The 27568-nt window shown below is 38.1% G+C and overlaps 2 protein-coding genes across 2 annotated transcripts; one reads left to right on the top strand and one right to left on the bottom strand.

Annotated features, from left to right (window-relative positions):
• Nucleotides 1-1361: 1361 nt before the first annotated feature.
• c3h7orf31 (chromosome 3 C7orf31 homolog) lies at nt 1362-4705 on the bottom strand. The gene is made up of 9 exons (XM_014470862.2): nt 4596-4705; nt 4334-4408; nt 4174-4245; nt 4038-4067; nt 3742-3932; nt 2750-2838; nt 2487-2661; nt 2291-2379; nt 1362-2219 (listed from the first exon to the last, which is right to left on the bottom strand). Exons 2-9 carry the CDS (start codon nt 4399-4401, stop codon nt 1362-1364), a joined length of 1572 nt encoding a protein of 523 aa, XP_014326348.1. The 5' UTR covers nt 4402-4408; nt 4596-4705.
• A 4037-nt stretch (nt 4706-8742) lies between these two features.
• On the top strand, nt 8743-22031 carry LOC102235053 (dual 3',5'-cyclic-AMP and -GMP phosphodiesterase 11A-like). Its single transcript, XM_023330352.1, has 20 exons — nt 8743-9777; nt 11403-11561; nt 13019-13108; nt 13197-13337; nt 13488-13552; nt 13807-13927; nt 14059-14134; nt 14213-14280; nt 14372-14464; nt 15364-15414; nt 15567-15713; nt 15808-15915; nt 16044-16153; nt 16230-16320; nt 18667-18767; nt 18965-19042; nt 19138-19201; nt 20148-20222; nt 20348-20431; nt 21118-22031. Exons 1-20 carry the CDS (start codon nt 9001-9003, stop codon nt 21439-21441), a joined length of 2823 nt encoding a protein of 940 aa, XP_023186120.1. The 5' UTR covers nt 8743-9000; the 3' UTR covers nt 21442-22031.
• The last annotated feature ends 5537 nt before the right edge of the window (nt 22032-27568 follow it).

Here is a 27568-nt window from a genome sequence, read left to right as displayed (position 1 = left end):
TACAGAGGAATGCAGCACAGAACAGCTCTCTGTGGTCCACTCGGTTTGACTTAGAAAAAAACGTAATCTTGTTCATTTATTTCTTTTCATCCATGTTAAATGGCTATTTCTTGGAACCATGAAGACATCTGTTCATCTTAATGGACTTAGTGCTTTTCAAACATTCAGTGTGAGTGCAGACACTGAAAGAAGAAACATTCTATGAGGATTCCTATAGAAGAAAGTGCAGGGATTTTATTTAGGCATTTAGGGTTGCACCCAGAACTCTTGGAGAGTTTGGCATGTTACACTCTCAAACTTGAATTTATTTATTTTCGATTTTATTTGACATAGCAGCACAAAAATGTGCACATTTGTGAAGTACAAGAAAAACATTTGTTTTTATTTCTTTACTTAGAACCCTGTATAGGGTTCAACTGTGTGTTGTTGAATCTCAGTGTAAGTACAGATGTTCTGTAGAGTGCTCAGTGATTTATTAGTGACCAAACAGCATCATAAAGACCAGACATCAAAGATTCAACAGTTAAGAAATTAAAAGCAGGATTAGGCCGTAAAGCTATATTTCAAAGCTAGAGCTATGTCTCAGGGCGCGTTCATCCAATCACCCAAATACAGAAAAAACAGCAGAACTGCAGACAAATTACAACAAAAAAGTTCACAGCATCATGTTATGGAGATGAACTTTTTTAACAGCAACAAAGAAGCAGCAAAATAGCCAGAGTGAAGGAGGTGGAACCTTAATGGTATGGGGATGATTTTGTTATGCAAATTGTGGATGCACTCCATTCCTCCACTGAAACACGACAGTGGGAGCATCTTAATCTGAAACTTGTCAGTGGTGATAGAAAAATAGACCCATCTGTGACTACACAAAAAAAACTGCAAAAAAAAAGTGGTTTTTTTTTCAAAGTATCATTAAAAAGTGACATTAGGCAAAGGTGCGTCATCCAGCAGGGCATAAAGTCAAGGTTATATTATTAAGAAACAAATTAGATCAAAATATTTCTGTGTATCACAATGATTGCGTCACAGACAAGACACTTTTTCAAATACAAAAGGCTGTAGTTTTGCAAAGCTTGTTGCTAGGTGATAAAATGTTCACGGTATTTAAAGGCAGTTGTAGAGGACAACTAATGTTGCACTTAGTGCAGCTGCTTTTTTCACACATCTAATTTGAAGATATTGTAATGAAAGTCTGTTTTTTTACTATGAACATTCAGAACAACCATGTATAACTACTAATAACAGAGGTTGCATCAAGCAATTGACTCACAAAAAATGTTGTAACTGGGTGAGTTGCCGGCAGTTCAAGTCCATTTGAAAACATTATTTGCTATTAGCTGGAAAGTCAAAGTTCATATTCAACCATGAATATGGTTGCAGTTAATTCCATAAAAGTTGTGTCTTTTCCCAGTGACTACATTGTCCCTCAGGTCCACAGCAGCATGTGTGATGGAGTTGTTGAATCTTTGATGTGCCTCCGACTTACTGAATGAGTTTTGGAGGTCTAGAAGGGTGAGGTTTGTGCCTGTCCTACCTGCAGTCTCAAAGGTGTTTGTAGGAACACCCAAAAAGACAGAACCCCGCGGCAGGATAGAGACATTAGGAAGAGAGCTTAGCAGCTCACTGCCATTTGTCTTATCGTCCTCTTTACTTGATAATGCATCGTGTAATTCAGACCTGAGTGGATTTCCAACTCTGAGAGGCTGCTTTTTGATTTGTGGATCTTCTTTTTGCAGCTCCTCCATTGAGTTTGTCTCTGTCTTTACTTTTGCCTCTCGTTGGAAAGAAGACTCTCTGCTCAGGTTAAATTGTTGTGTATTTGAGAGGTGAACAGTAGCACCTTCGCTGCTTTTTGATTCAGATTCTTGAATTAGACTTTTGTTGAATCGAATTTTGCGGTTTTCCCTTTCTCTACCATGATCAACAGCCCTTTGCTGTAAGATCTCTAGGGATGGATCAGTATGCTGCACATCTATTAAGCCAGTTTCAGACTCTGATTGACTGTGACCCATTTGGCTCATATCTGTCACTTTGTTATAATTAGCCATAAGCTCCTGGGGCTGTTTTTGGTATACGTAAGATGGAGCAGTGCTTTGATTTACATTTGACATTTGGAGACCAGCAAAATTTGGGCTGTCACTCCGTTTTGTCTGCAGTCTTCGTCTACGTCCTCCTTTGGGTTTTGATGGAACAAACACAGGACAGGACAATTCTCTCTGTAAGAAAAAAAGAAGCATCAGCATTTCAGTTTTACATGTGACTGACAAAATTGTAAAACGTGGTTTACCAGAGGTGCGGAGTGTGAATTAATCCCAGTGAGAGAACTTATTTTCTCCTTAAAATCATCAGTCTTTAAAGGGTTTGCAGGCCCTGATCCTGCAACGTTTAAATCACTTGGTCATTTGAAGTTTTAGAAAATGCTAAAATTCAAATCTGTGTTATGTGTATCCAGATTTCTAACAAAAATCCTTTCGGCTTCTCACCAGTAAAGTCCATCTGGTAAGACGTGATCCAGAGTTTCCTCTCCAGGTTTCTCAGAATGTTGCTCGTGCGCTCTGATAATGACAGATCCCAGCGTCGGAGTTTTGGGTTGGGCAGTATTGTTTTCGGAGGAGCTGGGTAGAAAATCTTTGTCTCCCCTTTTACCGGTTTTGAATGCTGGTGTAAAATGATGGAGGGTAAGTCTTGACTTCTTTATATTTGCCATTATTATTGAGCAAAAATATTGCATGTGTTAAATGCTCACATCCAAAAATCCATTTTCTCCTTTCCATGAAACGTCCATTTTCCTGGATTTAAATGGGTTTTCCAAGATTTCATGTCGGTATGGACCTCCTGTGGCCGTAGACAGAGTGGGATGAAATGAATTAATAGGTAGCACAGTCAGCAATGAGGCACCTGTCTATTCAACGACTGCAGGTGCCTCTATATGATGTTCTCTCATAATTTCACAGTCAGAAGCACACACTAAGAAATGTTTGAAGTTTGAGCAAGGTAAATCATTTTTCAAATCACCTGTATATGATTTTAACCATTTCATGTCGGACTACGTTGGGGTGTCCTAATATAATCCTCGCTCGCAAATAGTTTCAATTATTTTTTTACAAAAACACGCAAGATGTCTTTTTTCTGTTTTAATTTCTTGTTTTACATTTTCAATAGAAAAAACACAGGATTTTAGATATCTTAATTTTTCACTTGATCTGCTTGTTGCAGTAGTGTGATCGTCTTTAAACCATGTCAAAGTTTTCATTAACTTGTCAAGGTTGGTGTTTGACAATGTGAGTAACTTAGTGAGTTTCTACTATTGAATCTTAAATTATAACAAAACTCACAGCTGGACAAAAGGCAAAAGTGAGACAAGGAACTAGAGTGGATGGAAGAGAAGGAAACCAGCAAAGAAAAACAAAACAAAAAAAAAACAGGAGGCTTAAAAACTGAGGAGACTGAAGTGTGACATTGAAACCAGTTGAGTCTTATCACAGGGATGCAGGGCGGCTAGGGGAGAATCCTGAGGGAAGTAGATCAATTAACATCGAGGTAGCTGAACTAATAAAATGAATCCAATTAGAAAAAGCCAAACACTAAACTCCAGAAAAACAACAATAATAAATGACCCAGGAATGATCAGGGGGAAACTAAAGCACATACAGATCATGACAGATCCACTCGTGCATGTATATAAATATATATATATATATTCTTCTGCAGAAAGAATGTATAACAATAATATCTCACCTATAGTTTTGCTGAGCAAAGTGACGTCAGGAGGTTTGTTTGGAATGAGAGGGTTTGTGAATCTCTGTGAAGCCGCTCTGACTCCCCTCTCCGGGTCATCCGGGGAGAGGAACGAGGGGAACATGGCAAACCGAGAAATGTGCGATGAATAAGGATGCTCTTTCAGCGTAGTAGTCTTTGTCATTCTCTCGCTATAAAAGAATAAATAATCAAGAGTAAATACACAGTTTACCTAGAAAAAGATATGAGAAGAAGTGTAAAACTCAAGCATTTATTTATAGATAAAATATACTCACAATAAATTTATATCAGTTGGTTTTGGTATGCTGGAAAAAAAATACAACCTTTTTTTTTTTTACATTATCAGAAACTTCATTGTATTTATTGAAATTTTACAATCAGTTTGTCCATGACAACTGAATGACAACTCACAGTTGGTCATTGAGGCGAACCTTGCTTTTTTTTCTGATAGTGCTGGCGTGGCACGGCTGAGTGCTGACGGGTCTGCAAAATAAAACCACAGAAAATCAATATGCCACAGCGGTGAGTGATTCTGTTAGTGTCTTCCCATGTTGATCAAACCTAAACCTACGCAGGTATCGTTCCTCCATATCCCCAGGCAGGAACTCCGCTGAAATCAGCAGAAGACTTTGGCTCCATGTGGGAGCTGAAGGGAAGGGTTTACTAGTTATGAATCAAAGGCACATAGTTCTAAGAGTTAGAAATATATGCACTTTGGGACTCAAACCATAAGAGGAGAACAACAAAAGTGGGTTTACTAAAGTGCTTTAGATATTAATGACTGTTAAGCTCAACAAAAACATGCAAAATAAGATGCAGTCATATTCGCTTACCTGCCAGAAAGTTGTACCTCTTAAAGTTTTTTTTAATCTTCCTGTCTTAGATGTCTCCTCCAAAATGAGTCTTAAAGCTGAGTTAGACTGATCTGGACTAGACTGGACTTCATCCTCTTTGCTTGTAACCAGAGGTGGGTTTAAATTTCTGTGCCACCTGGAAAGAGAGTGCGGCAGTAAACAATAGGCTAAAACCTGGCTGACACCCAATCCAACCACACAAGCCGTTAGCACAAATGTCTTCTTCTATGAACTCGAATATCTCACAACTTTTCAGTTTTGAAGAAAGGAAGTAAAATTTGCAGTACAAACTTTGGTTTTAGTCACTGCAATTCAGGGATCAGGTTGTGTGGATGCTTCCTACCAAGCTCCGGCTTTTGTAGCAGTGGGCAATCACTGCCCAGGATGTCTATCTTCTACTCATCAAGTGTGAATGTGATAATATTACATGTTCACAGCTTGGTGCACTCATACAACTAAACATAAGGTGGAATGAAAATGTAGCTGGCTCCAACCAGACACTGACACCAGACCCAAGCTGGTGTTGAGTTTCAGGAGTCACGTTTCAGAGCCCCAATTCCCAGGCAATATAGAAGAGGCTGAGGCAGAGACCTCCTATGTGGCTTACTGAAAGCCAAAATATAATTAAAATCCCTGTCAGTAGAAATTACTTGTTCTCAAAACAGTTTATCATGCTAAACTTCTTGCTTTTCTTGGGCTGATTTTGAACTCTGAGCTATTCTGTCAGTCTATCTGAACTTTCCTTCTTGCTTTTAACGCAAAGTAGTTACTGCAGACACAATTCAGGCATGAATGTTGGTCTGAGAAAACCCTTAGTTGAACCCTAAATAATAAAAAAAATATATATATTTTCTTCAGAAAAACGTTTATAACTTTTTTTTAATTTCAATTACTGTAAATAGGTCAAATTATGAGAATTAAGTAAAAATGCAAACCCTATTTTGGATATCAACTAAAACAAACACCTATATCATTGTTGTACCTTTTTATCTACTAAAGTAAAATAATAAAAAAAAAACATTAACTCTGCTGTATCCAAATACTAAACTCAACAATATGGGTATTTTAATACATAAAAAATAGTTTAGTCAATTTGTGTTGGCAGTGTCTTTAATGTATGCGTAGTGGAATGCTTCATTTTTGAGATTTTGTAGAATTTGCACAAACAAACAAAGAATCCAGTTTCAAATGACAAAACATGTACTGTATTTTAGATCCTCTAAAATTAGCAAAACACCACTTTCATGCCTTTTCTCATTAAATAATGAGAAAAAACCTGAAAACTCCACTGACACGTAAAATCAGTGCATCTGTCTCTCTCTCTCTCTCGCTTTCTTGACAAGGCACAGACTGCTTTCCAAAGCACCAGAGCTTGTCTCCTTTCTTAGTCTTACAAAACCCATATTCTGCATTCTGCTTTTTAATTGGGATTCTCAGGAGACCTTGTCTAAAGTCTTTGCAACACGCCCAAGCCCTATCAAGGAGCCCATAAGCTTAAGTCCAGTAACCAATTACCTCGCTTTGCCTCAGCAGAGCCGCCGCTGTACGGATTACAGTTCACGCTGTGGCTTTACAAATGCTGCAAAGCTTACAGTGATTTCCCCAAAATTAAGTCGTTGTGCAGAAGGAAGTTGGTGTTTACCCTAACAACATTTAAAACACAGAGAAATTGAACCTAATCAGACAGCTAACTTGTAAAGTTAACAACAGTTCCAAAGCTGTAAAAAAAGTACTTTCCCACACTTATATATCACTTCATTTTGTGGTTTGTGTGACATGTTACAGATCTACAAGTATGAAAAGAAATACAAAAAAGTCATTTTACAGAGATGACTTTCTTTATTTAATAAAAAACTTAAATTATGCATGTAACATTTGTCATTCACTCAACTCACTGAAATAATTTCTTAAAATTAATCAACCTATAAGCTACTTAAAAATTTCTAACTACACCTGTAGCCTGAGATTTGTCGTACCTCTTAAATTCTTGCATTTGTTATAAAGCAAATCCATTTGAATGTTAGCACAGGGTAAATAGAAAAAATGGCAGCAGAACACAAAAGGAAGTAAAGGATTCTTCAACTTTTCTTGCAATCAACCCAAAGAACATTCCTTACAACAGATTCCTCTCGTAAACTTAGTTTGAACAACAACAAGAAAATAATCTCTCAGGATGATCTACTTTGTGTGAAAATTATTTCCAAACATTATCCTTTCACTGTTAGGGACGCTGTTGGCATCAAGCCCTAGCTGACTGTCCCTTTCTGCCTTGTCAGTGGACTGCAGGCCTCCTAAAAGCAGTTTTGCAGACGTTACTGATGTTTCTTTTATGCCAGAGAAAGAATGAAAGCACAACATGTGAACTTGGACCTCAAAGCTCACAGCTCTGAAAAATGTTCTTTGTATTATTATTCATTTTAATTTCATGTGTTTTTTTCTTCTTTTTTTTTAAAGGGAAGAAAAAAAAAAACTACTTCCAATATCACAGAGGTACAGAGGATGCGTAGGTGTTCGTATGAATGTGTGTGTGTAGCTCCAAGGTTAAACACTCATTCCTTTTGCTTCTACTAAGTATTTGAAATGATTTTTTTCCCAGGCCAGTCAAACCCATGAAAGCAATGTTTTTCGAGCTGCAAGCATCGATGTTCTCATATTTATTTTAAAGTTATGCAGTTACATTACCCAAGGAAGCTAAGCGCCCTTGAGTTATTCAGAGCTGTTCATAAGGCAAAAGAAGACAGTGTACAACCTCTTTATCTATCTATCTATCTATCTATCTATCTATCTATCTATCTATCTATCTATGCCAACAATATTCTTTGTTGTGGTTAAATTTTTTTTTTACCTCCCCAACAGAAAAATCCATTGGATTTCACATGTATTCGCACATGGTTCTCATTTCTCACATGTGATCAAATATTTTGTTCATGTGTTCGATGTTACATTGCGAGACTGCCTGGAGTGGTCCATCTGTAAAATTGGAAATATGTGATACACATGTTCCAAATCCACATGTACACATGTGCCTTCTTTCATTATGAAATATGTGAACATTTGTGTACCACGTGTGATACATGGTTTTCATGTGTGATTTTGAAATGTGACATCATGGGATTTTTCTAATCAGAAATTTGCCATTTGCTTTTGTTTGACGCGTTTCCAAGATTCTGGTGTAGAGAGCAAAACTGCAGCAGGAGGTTTGGTTTTTTTTGTAAGTCCGCCTATCACAGATCCACAACTTGAAGGGAGAACACATGTTTGCCATGGCAAATGTAACAAATCAAATCTCAAACATGATAAATCTCACATTTTCTCTGGTATATTCCCCACAATCATACACACACAATTTGATAACATCAAAACTGGTGTCCTGCTAGAAATAGTACTAACCCTTTCATGCATGAATTATGATCCTTTGTGTCAGAATTTTTTTTCCAGTTTTAAAATGAATTTTCTAAAGGCATAAAAAAAGGAAGGAAATTTCTTTTGTAAAAATATATATATATTTTTTTTATGTGATCAATTGTAATTTTGTCCAAATACAAAGTTGTTATTTGAAAAATACATCAGTGGTATTGTTCCTTAGGGGTTATCTGATGTCACAATATTTTTTTTACTTGCAAGAGTCGTCTACAGTAGAAGGAGGGACCGGGTCGGTTCTCATGCTTTTTTGTCTGTCGGCCATATTGTATTTAACAAAAATAATTTCTTGCATTTGCAGCTGATGGCCAGTAGTTGATGGTATATTTTATGATGCATTAGTGTCCACTTCAGTGGTCTGTGTGCATTTATAACATAAAAATCCACAGGAAGCACAAGAAAATGGCTTTTAGATAGCTGTCCACTGTAGTGACCACTATGAAAGGGCTAAGAAATCACCAAATTTATGTTTGAACTTTGAATAGGACATTCTAACAAATAATTATGCTTTTTATGTACATCCATCAATTTAACTCTGACTGGATGTGTGAAGTTGCTTACTGATTTCAATCTATCTGAAAAATTACAGCCACAGTTTAATCTCTCTCTCTCTCTCTCTAGACACACAATGAGGAGAGAGAGAGTGAGCAAAGCGCTGCTCTGCATTTTTTCAGCTACTAGGTATAATATATAGGCGCCACATTTTTCTACACCTCTGCACACTTATCCACCACAGACACAACTCAGGCTTTGACTGACAGATGTTTCCCAGCAGTGCCTAAGGTCGGTCTCAGCAAAACGAATGTGTTTGACCACCGTTGGTATTTAAGGCGAGAGTTTGGGAGGCTGGATTAGACGATGCTGGGAATGAATAGATGAGTACAGTTTCTTGGCTGAATCCGTCTCGTTTCTTTACTCGCTCAAAAACTCTTCTACTTTTGCACGCTTTCTTTCTGCTGTCATCATGACAGCCTTCGACTTCACGGATGTAGAGGCGTTTTTGGACAGCCACCCGGATCTGTTCGAAGAGTATCTGGTTCGGAGAGCCAAATGCGATCAGGTGAGCAGGTGGCTGAAGGAGCATCAGCCGTCCAAAGTCTCCGCATCCGAGGAGAGGCGCGCCGCCGCCGCCACGGACCCGCTCTGGCCAAGCAGCGCCGATGGACTCCGGCGCAGGTCGTCTCACATGGAGCTGCGGCGAAACTTCGCCCGCTCCAAAGCCACAACCGCGCACCGCACATACGACGAGCATGTGAGCCTGAACGAGCACGAGTCCCAGTCGAGCATGAGGCGCCGTGCGCTCCTGCGCAAAGCCAGCTCGCTACCTCCGACCACCGCGCACATCCTGAGCGCACTGCTGGAGTCCAGAGTCAACGTCCCCCAGTACGCGTCCAGCGCCATCGACTACAAATACAGACTCAAAGAGACCAACGAGAGGGAGTTCTTCCTGGAGCTGGTGAAGGACATCTCCAACGAACTGGACCTGACGAACCTGAGCTATAAAATCCTGATCAACGTGTGCATCTTGGTGGATGCGGACAGGTGCTCGCTCTTTCTCGTGGAGGGACCCGCTCACAAGAGGACGCTGGTGTCAAAGTTCTTTGATGTGCACTCAGGCACCACGGTCAGACCCTCATCCAGCACTCTGAACTCCAATGAAGTGCAAGTGCCGTGGGGAAAAGGGATTATTGGCTATGTGGCAGAGCATGGAGAGACCGTCAACATCTCTAATGCATACGAGGTAAAGGACATAAATTAATGTAATAAAACAAAAAAAAACCCACAACTTTATAATGAATTTGTGTGTTTTTGTTAATATAATCACATAGAAATCATTACTAAAAAAATATTTTAAAAATCAGTTCTACTTATGAGGCCCCCTAGCAGCCCCGGGTAACTAAGCGGCCGCTTAGTTTGCTTGTGCCTTGGGCCGACCCTGACAGAAGCCCTAGCCCCTATTTATTGAAGATAAATGTGCCATTGTATCAGGCTTCACAAATTGATGCACCTTCTGCCACATTTCACCTCAATGCATAGTATAACCAAGAAAGAGAAAATAAAAATAAAAGTAAAGTTTCTTTTTAGAATTTGTATTCATTCATTTTCCCTCAAACCTGAGTAGAAATGTAAATGTAAAATATGGCGCAAGAGAAACATAAAATTGCGATGTTCACATCTCAATTGGCAAGACAACAATGCCCTGATCTCCCATATACAGCATGGTTGAATGTTTTTAAGACAGGATTCACAATGAACAAGACAACTCATAAAAAGGTGCTCCTTCAGACCTACAATTTAAATCTGTTTATTTTAAATGTACTTATTTGTCTGTTTAGTGTTCGACGCAGTTAACCATCACAAAGTAGCTTAGCAGATAACTTTGAAATGGAAGGAAAAACGATACTTTTTTTTTTTTTTTTTACAAAGACTAATCTAAAAAAATTTGGTAGTACATTAGTAAAAATGTACTACCAAGTCCAGCTGTTCTGTCAAGGTTATTTTGCAACAATGAATAAGCACAAAATACCAATTTCTGTGCAAAGACAGTACAGCCACAGAAATAAAGATTTTCCATGTTGAAACAAGGCAAAGGCAGCAGTATGCCATGGAGACAATTTAGTTTTACCAGTTTAAAAACAGAACAATCCTGGAGAAAAAAAAAGCAAATGAGAATCTGAGGCAATACCTTATATTCACAGTTGTCTTCATGCACTCTGATGAAGCTTAAACTATTTTGCAAAGAACAGACAAGAAAGTTTCCAGATGAGCAAAGCTGACAGAAACATAGCAAAGAGCTTGCAGTTGAATAGATGGTTCAACAAGTTTCAACTCACCTTTGGGTGGAATACAAATGCATATGACACTTTCCATATTTTTATCTATTAAACATGTGAAATGCATTTAGCACATAAAATCCCACTTAAATACAATAACATCTATGGTTGATTAGTTCAAAAGGCATGAACACTTTTGCAAGACATTGCACATCTAGTGCTGTATGAGAATGAAACTCCTTGGAGCAGTTACTTTCTTTTGCAAACAAATCCCCATTAAAGTTTTCATTGAGGAAACGGCAGACAATAGTATGAGCTTCTCCCTGGCCAGATCTTCCCTTGCGTGCAGCATCATTATCTCATGGCCCTGGGCTGCTGGACCTGCTGAGGCAACATGATGATGTGGATCCCCCTGCAGAATATTCCTGCATTTATGCGCCCCAGCAAAGGTTATTGTTAACTTCGACGTGAAAACATTTGATTCTTGCAGAGCTGGAAATAAAAATTGTGCAATGTTTGTTTTAAATGAGGGACTTTGTGAGAGCTGATAGATGTGTAATGTTTGTTTGCATAACCCCCACCCCCTTTCCAGGACCACCGCTTCAGCGACGAGATTGACAAGTTAACCGGCTACAAGACGCAGACCATCCTCTGCATGGCCATCTGCAACAGTGATGGAGACGTCATTGGTGTTGTGCAAGCTATTAACAAAAATCCCATGGGCACCCCTTTTACAGAGGACGATGAAAAGGTGAAGCTCTATTGTGCTGGAGGAAAAAAATGCAGAGGCAATTTGTCATTTGTAAAATCCCTTTTGTGGTTTGTGCTTCTAAGTGCATTTTAGAGAGAGTGAATGTGCAACTGAAGTGTTTGTACTCTAAATCGTCTTAATGGCTTTAGAGAGGAGCAAATTGTTCCCTTTGAAGCAAAATACCAGGAAAAATAAGAGAAAAGGTCAACCTTTTACTCAAGCGTGAAGCGTTAAATGTGTTCAGTAGCGCAATAAACACACACATTGAGGAAACATAGATTCTGTTTTTCTGTTCTGAACTGTTCCCTTAGTAATTAAGATAAAATTGGTTTGTAGAAAACTAATGCGTTATATCTTTTTACAGCTCACGTTTTTTTTCCCCTCAGCCTCCCAGTTTGCTGCTTAGCAATTATTAATGTTAACCTTGCTTCTTTTTTTTTTTTTAGGTTTCCTGTTATTTCAGCTAAAGCCCATAGTATACTTGTTTTATAAAACAACTGAAAAAGTCAATAAGAAAATTAATACCAGATAAAGAAATGCTGAAGCATTTGATGTTCAGTCACATTGGCTGGAAAGCAAATGCACCTAAATCAGTTGTGTGTCCACTAGGTGGCAGAATAAAGTTTTCTGCAATCAAGTTGATCAACTTTATACTCAATTTTTTTTTCTTGTCATTTAGGCTTTTATAAAAAAAAAAACTTTTAAATGTGAATATTAAAGATTGCCACAATTAATTCTCATTATCAACTTTCATTGACAAAAAAATAGGGAAGCATTCTCGATTTGCCGGTTCTGACTAGCAGTGCCAGCTCGTCAGATTTTCCTACCGTAGCACGGATAGATAGCTACGTCCATCTGTCAGTGCTACTGACCAAAACTGCTACCGTTATGTTTACAAACAGAAAACTACAGCGGGTTGTGTCAACGTTAAAATACATTGGATAACATTATTTGAGTGACGGGACTGAAGTGGAAGCTTAGGAGTTATGCTTAGCTTAGCATTGGAACAATTTATATACGTGACGAAACCACAAGAAGATACAGCAGCTTAATGAAAGCCAGTTATAAAATAAATTAAATAAAGCTTACCGTAATCTGCGATGAAATAAAACACATGAAACAAGACTTCCACAGGTAGGAGATATTTATAAGAAATCTGCTGAGTAAGCAGTATGTGACATAGCATTGATGTGCGCATGCGCATTACCACAAGGTAGGACGGATTGATGGGTAGGACAGATAAACAGAACACCGGCACATGAAGACGTTGAAGGGCTAAAGACTCTAAATCAATAGTTCATTAACAGGGAATCTATTTGTGCTGAGATAAAGCTGACTCCATCCTGGCTTCCCACTGACACCACCACATACTCGTTCTTGCTCCTCTCAACCACTTTAAATTATCACAGAAATGAGGCATAAACGTCTTTCACTCCTTGTACTGCTCCTTTTCTTAGGTGTTACAGATGTATCTGCCCTTCTGTGGAATATCGATTTCCAATGCAAAGCTGTTTTCGGAGTCTCGCAAGGAGTATGAGCGGAGCAGGGTGAGAAGTTTTAAGGAGTTAGATTATCAGAGCTTGCCGGATCTTTTTTCTGGGAGTAAAGAGCCGGATGGGGTTGCTGTTGCCACAGGCCTTGCTGGAGGTGGTCAATGACCTGTTTGAGGAGCAGACCGACCTGGAGAAGATCGTCAGGAAGATCATGCAGAGAGCGCTGACGTTGCTGCAGTGTGAACGCTGCTCGGTACTTCTCCTAGAAGATATCGACTCACCCGTAAGACTCCTGCTTAGTGGATTCTGCTGATTCTTCTTACCTCTTCTCGATGCTCTCCTCTCCAATATTTATTTTCTGAAGTAAATTGTGTAAAATGCTTCATAACTTTGTTCCCGAGCAGATGTGTACTGATTTGTACTTTCTCTGTAGGTGGTGAAGTTCTCCAAGACATTTGAACTGATGTCTCCTTTGTGCAACATGGACAGAGACATCAGGTGAACGAGCAGGGATGCATTTTTAAAATATAATCATCAAATTTAGTCTATTTTATTGGAACGTTTGGTACTAAAGCAATTGTTTGCATTTGCATTCAGCTCCTTTTCCTCTGATATGCCTATAGAAAATCCAATGCAATCAAAGGTGTTCAGAAGTCAACTAATTTGTAAATGGGGACGACCCATGAAAAATCCCAGCTTTAAATAGTCATGGTCATACTTCCTTCTTTTTTTCTCTTAATTCGCTAACTCAGCATGGAGAAGTTATCCTGCTCTGACTGGCTCATCAACAACAGCATTGCTGAGCTGGTTGCTTCCACAGGGCTGCCTGTTAACATCAGCGACGTTTGTCAGGATCCACGCTTTGATGCTGAGGTTTGAACAAAGTTGCACATTTTTTGCACCTCCAGTTGGAAACTTCTGTTTAAAACCCATTAAAAATGTGGAGCCATATTTGAATCAACTTCAAAAGGATTCTGAAATTATTGTGTTTTCTGTCTTTCAAGGCAGATCAGGCATCGGGTTTTCACATCCGGTCTGTGTTATGTGTCCCGATCTGGAACAGAACTCACCAGATAATCGGTAGGTTGCACCAGATTTTTTAGATTTTTGAAAACTCTGCTTTTGCTGCTCTTAAGGATCGATGTGTACTTTGCTAAGGGGTTGCACAAATCCTGAACCGCCTGGACAGGAAGACATTTGATGATGCAGATCAGAGACTGTTTGAGGTCAGTTTAAACACTAATACTTAAGTCTTTTGTTTTTGTGTTACTTTTATTGCTTAAGGTATTAATATTAAATTTCTCTCTTTTTTTGCAGGCATTTGTGATATTCTGTGGACTTGGAATCAACAATACCATGATGTACAATCAAGTTAAGAAGACATGGGCCAAGCAGTCTGTAGCATTGGATGTGAGCAAATTAATTGTTCCAGTCTTTTTTTTTTTCACTCTCCATAATACAACTACAAATCCTGCTCCATGAAATATTGCCTTCTAACCTTCTTTTGTTTCAGTTTTGGGATTATTTAATGAGATCTTTTAAATCTGTCTGTTTAATGTCAGACAGATTCTACAGTTTTGATAACCATTTCTTCCATCAGCTAGTGACATTGAAAAAAAATGGTTATCACAGGTTTTCATGGTTCTACCCAAGTAATCCTTGTCTAACTTTGAAATTTATTTAATCTGAAATAGTGACAAAAAGCAAAACCATGCAAAATCTATAAATATGTTTCATTCTTCATCTAGTTTAAAACTTTACTTTACAGCTAGTTTACTTTGTTAGATACTCATCAAATTTCTTAACTGTTGAAATGTATTTTCTTTTTATATAGTGTGGTTCTAAGTAAGTATGGTACTGCCACAGAGGCTGTTAACATTTATTAGCGTCTCTCAGCCGGTTCTGCTCCATTGTCCAGTATCTAACCTGAGCAGTCACATTATCCTCAGAAAAACATGGTTCTCCTTCTCCTTAATAAATATTTCAGCTTCTCTCAATAATTCACAATAAATACATCACCCTCTCTGCTTAACTGGTATCAAAGACAACACACTGCTGGATCAGCCTCACTTATTCAGTGCTGTCTCTTTAATTATCAGGTGGAGGCATTTTGCACTTCGTTCACAAAAGAATGTGACAAAAATTGAAATGTGCCGATCTGATCCGGACGTAAGGAGATAAATAGGGCAGTCGGAAGATTAGTGGAAAAATATTTACTGTAATCTGTGTTGATGAAAAAAGTTGGGTGGTATTAGGATTTGAATCAGACTTCTGTAACGCCCGTCTTTGTGAAATGTCTGTTGTTTCAGATGTTGTCTTACCATGCCACCTGCTCCAAAGTAGAAGTTGACAGACTGAAGGTAATTCATAAACTAAATCCTTTCAATAAATTTATAAATTCAATTTGAGTACAGAGAGCAAAAAACCTGCCAGTTAAATCTCTAATTAAAACATTGAGTGTACTGTTCTTTGGAAACGTTTGACTGACAGCTCTGTCCTTTGTCCTGTGAAGGCTGCAAAGATTCCCCTGAGCAGTGAGCTGGGCATTGATGAGTTCCACTTCAATGATTTTTCGCTGGACAATGATGCGATGATCACTGCGTCACTCAGGATGTTTCTGGAACTCGGTGTGGTTCAAAAGTTTAAAATTGACTATGAAGTGAGACAGCATTCCCTGCAAGATGTTTCTTTTTCTGAATATTTTGTGTTTTAAAGTACATGAAGGTATGACATGATTGTTTCTCTCCTTGTAGGTTTTGTGTCGCTGGCTGCTCACAGTGAGGAAGAACTATCGAACTGTGGCGTATCACAACTGGAGGCATGCCTTCAATGTGTCACAGTGCATGTTTGTCATGATCACAGTAAGTTTTTAGACAAAATGATTTTAGCTTATTAAAGATGTTATAAAATACCAACATGCTAGCATAACTAAGACTGGTTAAACTGAATAGTTCATAAACTTCACTCACAGTCAATGACTTTTATGCAGTCCAGCACTTTCCAGGATGTGCTGTCAGATGCGGAGATGCTGGCCCTGATGGTCGGCTGCTTGTGCCACGACTTGGACCATCGAGGCACAAACAATGCATTTCAAGCCAAGTGAGTTACATAAACCTGCACGGTTATGAATGTGTTCCTTACGAGTGACTGAACCACTGACCCGTTATTCCTCCAGGACCGGTTCTGCTTTGGCCCTGCTCTATGGGACGTCGGCAACCCTGGAGCATCATCACTTCAACCATGCTGTCATGATCCTGCAGAGCGAGGTCAGGCAGAATATATTGATTAGATCCGTCACTGGGATCTTTAGGCACAAGTGACATTAGTTATGTAAAACAGTTGTAAAGCAAATCACATACTGTCTGCCCTTCTCTTTCTGTACAATTCTGTCCATTTCATACAAAGATATTTGAGTGTAACATTTTGATAAAACATAAATTCCCACCATACGGGCTGATTATAGCAGCTTTGATCTCCACAGAGCCCTGACATGACGGCGGACTGCATAAAAGCTTCCTGAGCAGAAAACACAACTGTCCTTTCATTGCAGACATTGTGCTATATTTTTCCCTTGTACAGTGTGGAACAAAAAAAAAATTGAATATCGCATTTTGAGTCAGAGCTTGTATATTCATTTACAAGCTCTGTAAATGAATATACAGAGCTGTGACAAGCAAATCACAGTCTACCTGCTTGTATATTGTGTAAAAGTTGGTGTCCAGGCTGTAAAATAATAAAAAAAAAGCTAATGACAATACATTCAAATGCCAGTTTGGAAGATGAAACGGGCTTATTTTAGACTAAAATGAAAAGTGTCAGCAAAATTATGCGACCTAATTTTGAAAGATAAGCAGAAAGAGATATAATGGAAACATCCTGTCGACTATGGCTTATGAAGTAAGGTTTTATTATGATTGACAAGAATATAACTGAAAGTCTTACACCATTTTCATAAAACGTCCAGGCCATAACCAAGGAGGAGACACCTTTATACAGTGATTTGCAAAAGAAAATCAAACTCCCCAAACAATGCTTATTTTGCTAAATAGCATCAACAAACTTTAATGCATTTAGTGGGATTTTATGTGATAGACCAACACACAGTGGTGTTGAAAAAAATATATATATTTATGATCTTTTAGCAGGATCAACACTATACTACAACCAAATAAAAACTGATACAAAGCAACTATAATTAAGATAAAAACTGTTGTAGTAGCAGCATTTGCATGAATACCGATCAATAGATTTTAGATACACTTACAGTAAATGTTGAAATTTATCACCATTTTTGTGTGGGAATAAAATTTTCTTGCACCTGAATTTCTATATGGCTTGAGCCAAAGCACACAGTTGTAAAAACAATACTCTATACCTCAAACTAAATATTTCAGATTATGCGAGGTCAGACAGCATGGATATCCTGCTGGACAGATGTAGTGATAGCTAACAGTTTTCTCATGAGCTATATTACAATATTCCTATAAAAGTTCCTGCCATAAATGTAAGAAAAAAAAGGATACCATTCTAAGAAATGTTCCTCTCTTTGGATGAATTAATCAGTTTAACAGATAAATATGCAAATCATCTGATGCTTGACAACTAAAAGTCTTAATATATCTGTCTAGTTGAGTGTCGTTGGATAAAATGAAGAAACTTTAATAAATAAACACATAACTTACATGCAGACACAAAGGGATACAATGGGACTGGGATCTGGTAGATATGCAAAAAGCAGGGAACCATGAGGTGACAAGAGAATCCAGCAGTGACAGAAAAAAAAATACTGGGGTGCTTGATGAGTCATAAGTGACAGGTGGCTGATTGAGGACAGGGTGCAGCTGTGAGAGGAGACAGAGCAGGCAGGCTGAAGGAGAGCTTAATATGATGTTTGTAAGAGGTACAGTGAACATTGCTTATAGGTGCCGCCATGTTGAAATCCCAACTTCGTACCTGAAATGCTGCTACGTCGGGTCTGACGTGAAACCCAGCTGTGAGTTTCAGCTTGCGAGGAAACTGGAATGCTGCAACAATTAATGGAAGCTGAGGAGAATGTAAACAGTAATCTTGGAAAGTTGTAAAACACTAACCTAAGGAAAAACAACAAGAATAAACTAAGTGGAAAGGAATGAACTGATATATAGTGAGATCTACGTTGGAAATAAATAAACAAGGAAAATGCGAACAGGAAAAAAATAAAATAAAATCCCAACACCCCCAGATCATGACAATATCCCAAAGAAAAGCAATTATATTCTCTTGCTGTGTCTCTGGCTATTTATCAGAAATGTATTGAGACAACTGGGTGTGCTGAAAGTCCCTCTTGCACAGTTTCTCCTAAGGAACAGCGTTGTACACAAACTGCTGACAGGCAACACCAGTAACCACTGCGCTTTGTCTCAGGGGTGGATCAGTTTGATCACCAGCTGTATACTGCATTGATTTATTTTAGCCATGGACAGAGAAAGCCCATACGCATTGCTAATTAAATTGCAAATTGGGGCTTCAATTGACAGTGAGCGATGACTTTACCGATGCTCCAAATTTAACGGGAATATTTTTTGCCAGTTGTACAAATCCACCGCTGCTTGCAACTGTGTTTTATTTTGCAGGGACACAATATCTTTGCCAACCTCAGCTCTAAAGAGTACAGCAACATGATGCAACTATTAAAACAGGCGATTCTCTCCACAGACCTTACTTTGCACTTTGAGTAAGTGGCCTTCTCAGAGCTGATCGTCTTTACAGCTAGATTTAAATATTTATGGACAGATTGGATTTGTGTTTTCAGTACTTAACATTGTCTTATTATAAAGCACATATTGTATAACTTATATCCATATTTCTTGTATCTCTCAATATTTTCTGCCTGATTTGTCCCTCTTTTGACTGTTTCTTTCATTTAAAAAGGCGCAGAACCAAGTTCTTTGAGCATGTTTTGTCAGGAGAATTCAGCTGGGCAGTGGAAGAACACAGAGAAGTCCTCAGGTTTCTGCATTTGTAATAAATAAAGATACTAAAGCTGTAAAGAACACAACTGAGATAAAAATGTATTTTGTCTCCGATCCCTGCCTCATCAACAGATCCATGCTGATGACTGCATGTGATTTGGGTGCTGTCACTCGTCCTTGGGAGGTATCAAAACAGGTTTGAGTCGCCTGTGCATGCTGGGATGTGCTATTTCCTAATTGTGATCTGGACAATAAAAAAATGCAATTATGTTTGTTTAGTTTATGTATGTATTTAAAATGAGTTCTCATGAAAGACTTATGCTTTAAGGGGGAGGTAAATTTTAGCTGTTGACAAAATCCGAACTGAGCAGAGGCAATTAAAAAAATAAATATTTTTCTTTCTTTACCTTTTCTTCCAAGTCCTGGGGAAAAGCATGCAAGGTTCCTAAAACTACTTAATAAACTCCCATTAGGTTAGTTTAGTTTGCTGGGCTGGTGCCACAGACCAGTTATTTCTTTAATCCATTTAGCATGCTAATCTGCTTACTGTCGGTCAGACACGGAGAAGAGTTGGATTTACTGGCGAATCCTAAATAAGCTTCCAGCCTGGTCCTTGTTTATACCTCCTGTTTGACACTGATGTAACCTAACAAGAAAAGTCCAAAAATAGGACAAAATCTAACAAGAAGTGATCCGTGTATGCATAAAAAACACTGTAAAAAGAGACCACTAAATCTAATTTCGGAAATTAAAGGAGAAAAAAACAATATTCACAACAATGTTAAACGTTTGAATTTGAATTCAAGCATAAATCTAAAGGTCTAACCTTGATTCTTCCAAACATGAAGCTCGTTGAATCCTTATTTAACTTCTTTAATGAGCACCCTCTCAGTTCGTGTTTATGTAAAAACTTGTGAACAGTTACACTGGTGTACCAGCAGCTTTAAATTTTTGGATCAGTTGTCGTGAGTCTAATTTCTTTCCTAAGAGTTGCACAACAACGTACAACAAACACCATACAGCAACAAAAAAGATGAATCCTTTTATAGTAAATTTTAATATACACCCTTCAGTAGGCTTAAATCCTTAAACGTTGCATAATGCATGAGTAAAATAATGATTGTTTCCACCGGTGTCTGCAGGTTGCCGAGTTGGTAACGAGCGAGTTCTTTGAACAAGGTGACAGGGAGCGGTCGGAGCTGAAGCTAACACCAGCAGTGAGTGTGAAATGTTTCAAAGTCTTTCCTGTCACTCTGATGTTCTGAGTTAAAAATATTCAGGAGAAAATGGTTCTGACCAGAGTTCTGGTTGTGGGTGACAGAGAGTTGTTGCTCCCCTGCAGGCCATCTTTGACCGTAATCGCAAAGATGAACTACCTGCCTTACAGCTTGAATGGATTGATGGGATCTGCAAGCCACTTTATCAGGTAGGCCGGCCACAACTAAAGCTACACATTGAGAGGGCTTTAATATTTATACGTTATAAATATTAAGTATTACATTGGCTTTTCATAAGGATAGCCGACACAATGGTGAAGTGTTTTTCACATTTAATTTTTTACGAATAGAATGATTAAAGCCTGTGTATTCAGCTCTTCTGAGTCAATTAATTTTAGAACCACCATTCACTGCAGTTATAGCTCATTTCTCTCAGGGTTGGTCTCTACCAGCTTTACACACCCAGAAACTGAAAGGTTCAACTGAGAGGTGCCCATCATGTCATCCAGATATGATGGGGCAGCATCTGGACATAGTAACTTTCAAGTCTCAGGTGGTCTGGACTTTGGATAGGCCACTGCAACACATAACTACACTTTGATCTAAAAATTTACATTGTATCTTTGTCTCTGTGTTTTGGTGGATGGGTTGTTGGCAGTTTATTTGTAATAAATCGTGAAAAAACCATGAATCCCTTCCCTTCCTTTTCACACTCCTACATTATGTTGCTCTCTATCATGAAATCCCAATAAAATACATAGATATTTTTCTTTTTGTAAGCTCAAGACATTTACATTCAATAAAAACAATGTAGGCTTCATGTTAAAATGTAAGTGCATGAATAAAAACATATGCAAATCTGTAGATAACCTCTACTGTTTGGTGTCTCTCTCAGGCGCTGCTGAAGTTGAACAGGAAGTTAAAGCCGATGGTGGATGGAATAAATGGGAACAGAGCGAAGTGGCAGGAACTCTGCTTGTCCGATCAACAGACAAGAAGAGCATCAGTCTCCAGCCAGAATACTGACCCGGGTCAGAATACTGAGTTCAGTGACGACGCAGAAACCAACGAGCTACTAGAGAAAGCAGGGAAAACTGCCCAGATTAAAAATACAGAGTTTGGGTCAAAATCTGATTGCCGAGAGGTATTGAGGTGCAGAGCAAACAAAGAGACCAGTCATGACACAGGAAACAACAAAACAGTCCCTGGAAAGAAGTAAAGCAGAGAGGTTGTTGTAATAAATAACTTGACATTTTTTGATATCTTCTAACACAAGCATCCCCCTGAACTGATAGGGTGAAACAAAATGCAGAATTCATCAGCGGAGCCTGCTGCAGCGTCACTGTGTTAACCTCAGGAACAATGGGACGAACCCCATGAGGTCATAAATCTATTTAAAGGGCAGTGTTCATACAAAAGAAGGGATTTCATCACTTTGCTAAGGAGAGTCCTGAAGTTGCATGTTTTGTAGAAACTCTCTCCTGATCAAAACCTTTTGGTGATGCCTTTAAAATCATCAGGAAATCACTGTGAATTGTCACACAAAGCAAACTGCACATCAATCTGCTGGTAAAGAGGTTTTAAAAGACATGGATCTTCCACTGCAGCAGCATAAATTAACACAGGAAGTTTAGGAGAAATACAATATTAACTACAAAATTCCCATGTTCAATTTTAATCATTTCAATTTAATATGATTTGTTTTTGTACCATCAAATATACCATAATTTTTTACCCTATGCTGTCCACACTACAGTCACTCTAGATCAGGGGTCTCAAACTCCAGGCCTCGAGGGCCGCAGTCCTGCAGTTTTTAGATGTGCCACAGGTACAAAACACTGGAATGAAATGACTTAATGACCTCCTCCTTGTGTAGATCAATCAGTTTTCCAGAGCCTTAATGACCTAATTATTCTGTTCAGGTGTGGTGCAGCAGAGGCTCATCTAAAAGTTGCAGGACACCGGCCCTTGAGGACTGGAGTTTGAGACCCCTGCTAGATCATTGTGAGTCCCCGGTCCTTTCTGATGCTGTCTTCTCCTCACCCCACAAGGTGACCTTTTAGATGTTGATTTGGTCATATGGTTTGTATATTTATTCTGCTAAAAGATGCAGTGATGACCCATTTTCAGTTTACTGGATATTTATTTAAAACACCCTGGGCTTTAATAAATTCATCATGCCATGCATGCTAACAAAGTTTCCAGGGAGTTTGGAAGAGGAACATACCACATTGTTGTCAATGCAGTACCACTGTATGATTAATGCAATGACTCAAACAGATTATTTTGATTTAATTATTTTTATGAATCTTTACCAGGGTATGTCAGCAAGTGTGGAGGGAACTGTGAATCCTGTCATGAATGTAGACTGAACCATGATCATGTTCATGAATGTCATATCTAGGCTGTATTGCTTTAGTTAAAAAAATCTTTGCCTGCATGATCTTACAGTGTTGTTCTTTGACAGCCGACTGGTTCATAGAGTTGCATGTGATCATTCTTGCCTTTCAGCATAAATTCTCTGTAGATCAATTAATCAAAATTTCATTGACTGCTTGTGCATCACCTTTAAATTTTCTTCAAAACATGAAGACAGGAAAATTCAAATGACTCTGAGACGCATTTTAAGATTGTACAAAATATATGAAGTAATTTATTTGCAGCAAATGATGTTTTCTGTTTTTGAATTCAGTTCAATATTTGAACTGCTGCTGTTTTCTTGTTGAGTTTCTGAGTCTCACTCTGACACTTACCTTCAGAAGAGTTTTGTGATGCTTAAGTACAATAATTCTTCTGTTTTATTTGTATGTAGAGTATATCTTTGTTTGCAAATGCATGCCAGTTATGTTGTTACTGCATGTTCAATGTTGACAATGGTCATTTTGATGCCTTTGATTGCCACAAGAGATTTGCTTTGCATGTAGTCATACTGGTTCTATTCTGTGTTCTGATATCTTCTAGCATTTCTGCTCTGTTGTTGTTGATAAGAACAGCCTAAAATGTCTACTTTGAGCTGCAACCTTTACCCAAATTATAAACTGGTGAGTTTTCATATGCTGGACTCTATATTTATGACAACCCTTTTAAAAATAGTTTCCTAAACAGGACAAGGATGTGATTTATGTAAGAGAAGAGGAAATCTGAGTGACTGAAATGCCTTTGATATGGAAACTGAAGGATTGTTATCACATGGGGCTAAAAAAGGAAAGCCTAGATATGATAATTGATTTTGTTTTTTGTATAAAACAAAAAACAAGAGTTTACGTTCAAAACTGTGAGAATTATGCTGAAATGAAACTGTCATGTAATTCTCAAAATCTAAAGGTGGGACAGTGCCTTGAAGTGTAATACCAATCATGTCCACAAGTGGTTGGCAAATTTATTTATTTTTTATAAACAATGTCATTTAAAATGTATTGCGTTATATCCTTTAATGCCAAACTAAATGCATTTTTCTTTTAGTTTAGTTGTTATATTAACCGAGTTCACTCCTACTTATGAGTAAGACAGTGGGCCAAATGGCTATTTAAAAATTAAAGAGACTGCAGATCTTGAAGGTTGTGTTGGGGTGATGACCAGATTGTCACCTTAACATCAGGAAGTTAATTTACCTTAAAAGTAAGTCATGACTGTTGCCATTATTTCTGGTATTTGCAATGTATCTTCCAAGTACAACTTTCCTGAGGATTTGACTTAATTAGGTTTTAGTTAACTGTATTATGTTTGTACTGTTAATAATTTGATACTGCAGTGCTGATTACTGAGCTGATGTGTTATCCAGTATTTTATGTAAGTAAATGCTTATTTTCTTAATGTTTCCCGTTGTTATGCTCTTTATTTACAATTTATGTCACTGATGATGCCTTCAACAGTTCCTTTTCATTTAAGATAAATGGCTTAACCCCTTGCCTTAAATAAACTATGTTTTGCTAACAACTAAATACTGACATGATTAAAATTTCTACCACACATAATATTTTCCATGGTGACCAAAAAGATTGTACACAAGTGGTCTCTATTTACAGTTGCTATGGAAGGTACTACAGTACATTGCGTCCTTTTCCATCTGCATCGTCAAAGCTCAAAAAAACGTGCAGATTGTAGCTGCAATATAATAATGTAACAAATTTCATCGAGTGTTAATACTTTTGCAAGTGACTGTATCAGATCCTGTTTGCATTTCTGAGGGTCTGTGTCTCTGCATTTGCATCATCAGCTTTGAACTGAACACAGAGCATTAACTCTGTGTTTTATACTGTGTCTTACAGAGAGGACACATAAAAAGGTTAATTAGCATTTTAGAAAACATCTCATTAAGTGAAATGGGTTTGTCAGAAAGTAAAAAGTCATTCTATTATACGTAGCATAATAGCATCCAGGCAGGGAGCATATTGTGCTGAGACCCTTTACATATTCATACAGTTTCTTTTCGAGCCCGTTCTTCATCTGTGGATACTGTTTGATGTTGGTTTTAATAAGACTGTGAGGTGAGGCAACAGCAGCCGTGAAAATGTGCGAAACTCAGTGTAGCTCAGTGTTTGCGCAACCGCCAGCTCCCGAGCTTCAGCCAGAGTCAGGCCTTAATCTATAATTTAACATGGATTGAGTTTATTCTCCTCAGGGTCGACGATCAGGGGGAGAGTCGGATGGAGAGAGGAGGGAGAGCCTTCCAACCTCGTTTCTGATACAGAGCCTGGCTCTGCCACGGTGTTTGATCTTTCTCGCTCTCTCTCTCTCCATTCCTCTCCTCTGTTATTTTTCAGTTTTATCTGCCTCTCACAGACACAGAATATCTGACTTTTAGTCCTATCCTTGCTGACATACTGTACTTTATGTACAAACTCTGTAAAAACACAAACCACGGATGAAGAACAAACACCCTGAGGAAACTGGTAACGTTATACAAAGCATTCATACATCTACTTTGTATCCTGAGTCACATCTCGTGAGGTTGAAAATAATCATTAAATGAGAATGAATTACCATGAAGACTTTAAATACCGTACAGACACTGAAGTGAAATTGTTCTGCGCTGCTCATATGTTAATCTACAAGAAATGTTCCTCAGCTTTTTAGAAGGGTTCTTAGAAACTAGACTTTCTGCAGTAGACCATAAATATTAACACACTCTCAAAATTAATGTTCCAGATATAGACCAGCCTTGTTCGTCTAATGATTATTTAGCCCATGTTGGTCATTTAGTTTCCATGTGTAGGCGCTCCATTTAGTTATGAAAAATAACCCTGCTGTGTGTCAAAAAGATGGCCTCAAGCAATGCATAATAAATCAGCACATTTGTAAAATTTCATCTAAATTACCCATGCAGTATGCTTAGTGCAATTAGAACAAATCCAGCAATTAATCCTAGTGGAAGGATTTGCATTGTTATTGTTTTGCATTGCATTTTTCTTGCTGTAGAATGTGTTTGACAAAGTCTCAGAAATAGGGATGCTTTTTAGATGGCAGAGCATGTGGCTGAAAAAATGCAAAATGTTCAACATCCATGGTTTTTCTTTAAAGAAAATAAACAATTTGAATTGGTGCAGTAATGTACAATAATCCAACAGAGGAATTCTGGATGCATAAGCTGGTATTCTACATTCAGTTTCAGCATTTGGTCTTTTTGAGTTCACAGCTGCCATGAATTAAAGATAATCTATTTAACCTGGAATGCGGTTAAACTTGCCATGCTGCTGTGACACTCATTAAATAAATAAATAACGAATATGTTCTTACTACCTAATATAAATCTGTCTCTTAATGTAATCTCATAATGAATTTTCCACATGCACAATCTGTAATTGTTCATTAAGAGTTTTAAACACCAGATTAGAACAGTTAATCTAAATTTTCTCTGTTATTGCTGATGTAAAAATTTCAATTCCACAAAGGAATCTACAGTATAGTAATAAATTATTTCTGGCCTTGTAGTTGTTCCATTTTTAAAAATCTGGTCAGCATTTTCTACACATTAAGCCGTCTTTTCTTACACAGCTTCAACATTGAGAGATTAAAAATAGATATGTTCTAATCATAGCTCAAGTGTCACAAAGATTAAAAGCAATGCCATCACTGGGACCCAGATGTTCTTTTTTTTTTCTGTAGAGCCAATATGTATTTGAAACTGTTGAAGACATGAAGGACACCTTGTCAACGCGGAGGGTGGTGAGTTATAGCCTTATGTTTTACTGCAGACTTTTTTTTTAGCTCTTAAGTGCTGAAATGCAACCACAGTCCTCCTAAAAGCAAACCTTTGAACCATTCCTACTCATCATCTCTTCTTTCTCTCTCTCTGACTTTGGGTCATCAGATAAGCTGTCCAGAGCAGATTCTCGTAGTTTATCAACCTGACAGATACATTAGAATGTTTAAAATCTGATACATCCGCAGAGAGGCTTATAGTCCAGGTCTGCCTAAATGAGGGCTGTACATTTAGGCAGACGGATGCCTGAAACAAGTCTGAAAAGGATAAACATATAAATCTTCTTCCTGCTGTCCTCCCTTGACTGACCATTTCAATGTGAAAAAGGATGTTCCCATGTATGGAAGAGGATAATTCACAGCAGAGGGCTGTTTGTAGGAATTCTTATGATCACTTAATGAAGATTCCTAGTCTTCATGCTTTCTCTCTGTCCGATGTGCCAGCAGTTATGCTGTGCATTGTTAAAAACAATTATTTCTGAATATGTATATTACTCCTGATGAATTGCTGAAGTCAAATTAAAGATAGGATTTTTATTTTAAAAAACAATCATGGTGTGAGATTATGCTATTGCAATACCATACTTATTTTAAAACGCAGCTTTAACAGGAATGTTAGCTAATCTCTCCATATCTGTATACTGTACAGGTCAAGCTGAAGCTTAAGTCAAAAAAGCAACATGACATATGCATACACCTCTCAGCATCAGCAAGCAACCAATAGAGAGAGTTCATATGAATAGAAAACTATTTTGTGATTCCCTCCACCCCCAATTTTGAAAATCCCTGTCTTGTGTTTTGTCACATTGTGTTGCAGTGAGAGAAAATAGGACAGGGTACAGAACAGGAAACCATGCAGGAAGCATAGGAGGATCAGACACTGAACCTCACCTTTATGCAGGAGGCATAAATGTGTTTGGGACAAGAATGAGAAGCCTGTGCTGCTCATTTTTCTAATATCAGGAAAATCCTTTATTAAACTTTTTAAACATTATGAAAGGCTTCTAAAAATAAATGAATGTTGTGCTCCATCGAAAATATATTTTAATCTGTGTATACAAACTAAATGAACGTCATTGTATCATCGCAAAGAGCAGTGAGTGAACTCATGGAGATGAAGTCTTTTAACTGTTCAGCAGGGCTGC

The sequence above is a fragment of the Xiphophorus maculatus genome, chromosome 3 (genome assembly GCF_002775205.1).
Source record: "Xiphophorus maculatus strain JP 163 A chromosome 3, X_maculatus-5.0-male, whole genome shotgun sequence".
Classification (NCBI taxonomy): Eukaryota; Metazoa; Chordata; class Actinopteri; order Cyprinodontiformes; family Poeciliidae; genus Xiphophorus; species Xiphophorus maculatus.
This window is presented reverse-complemented; position numbering and strand designations above follow the sequence as displayed.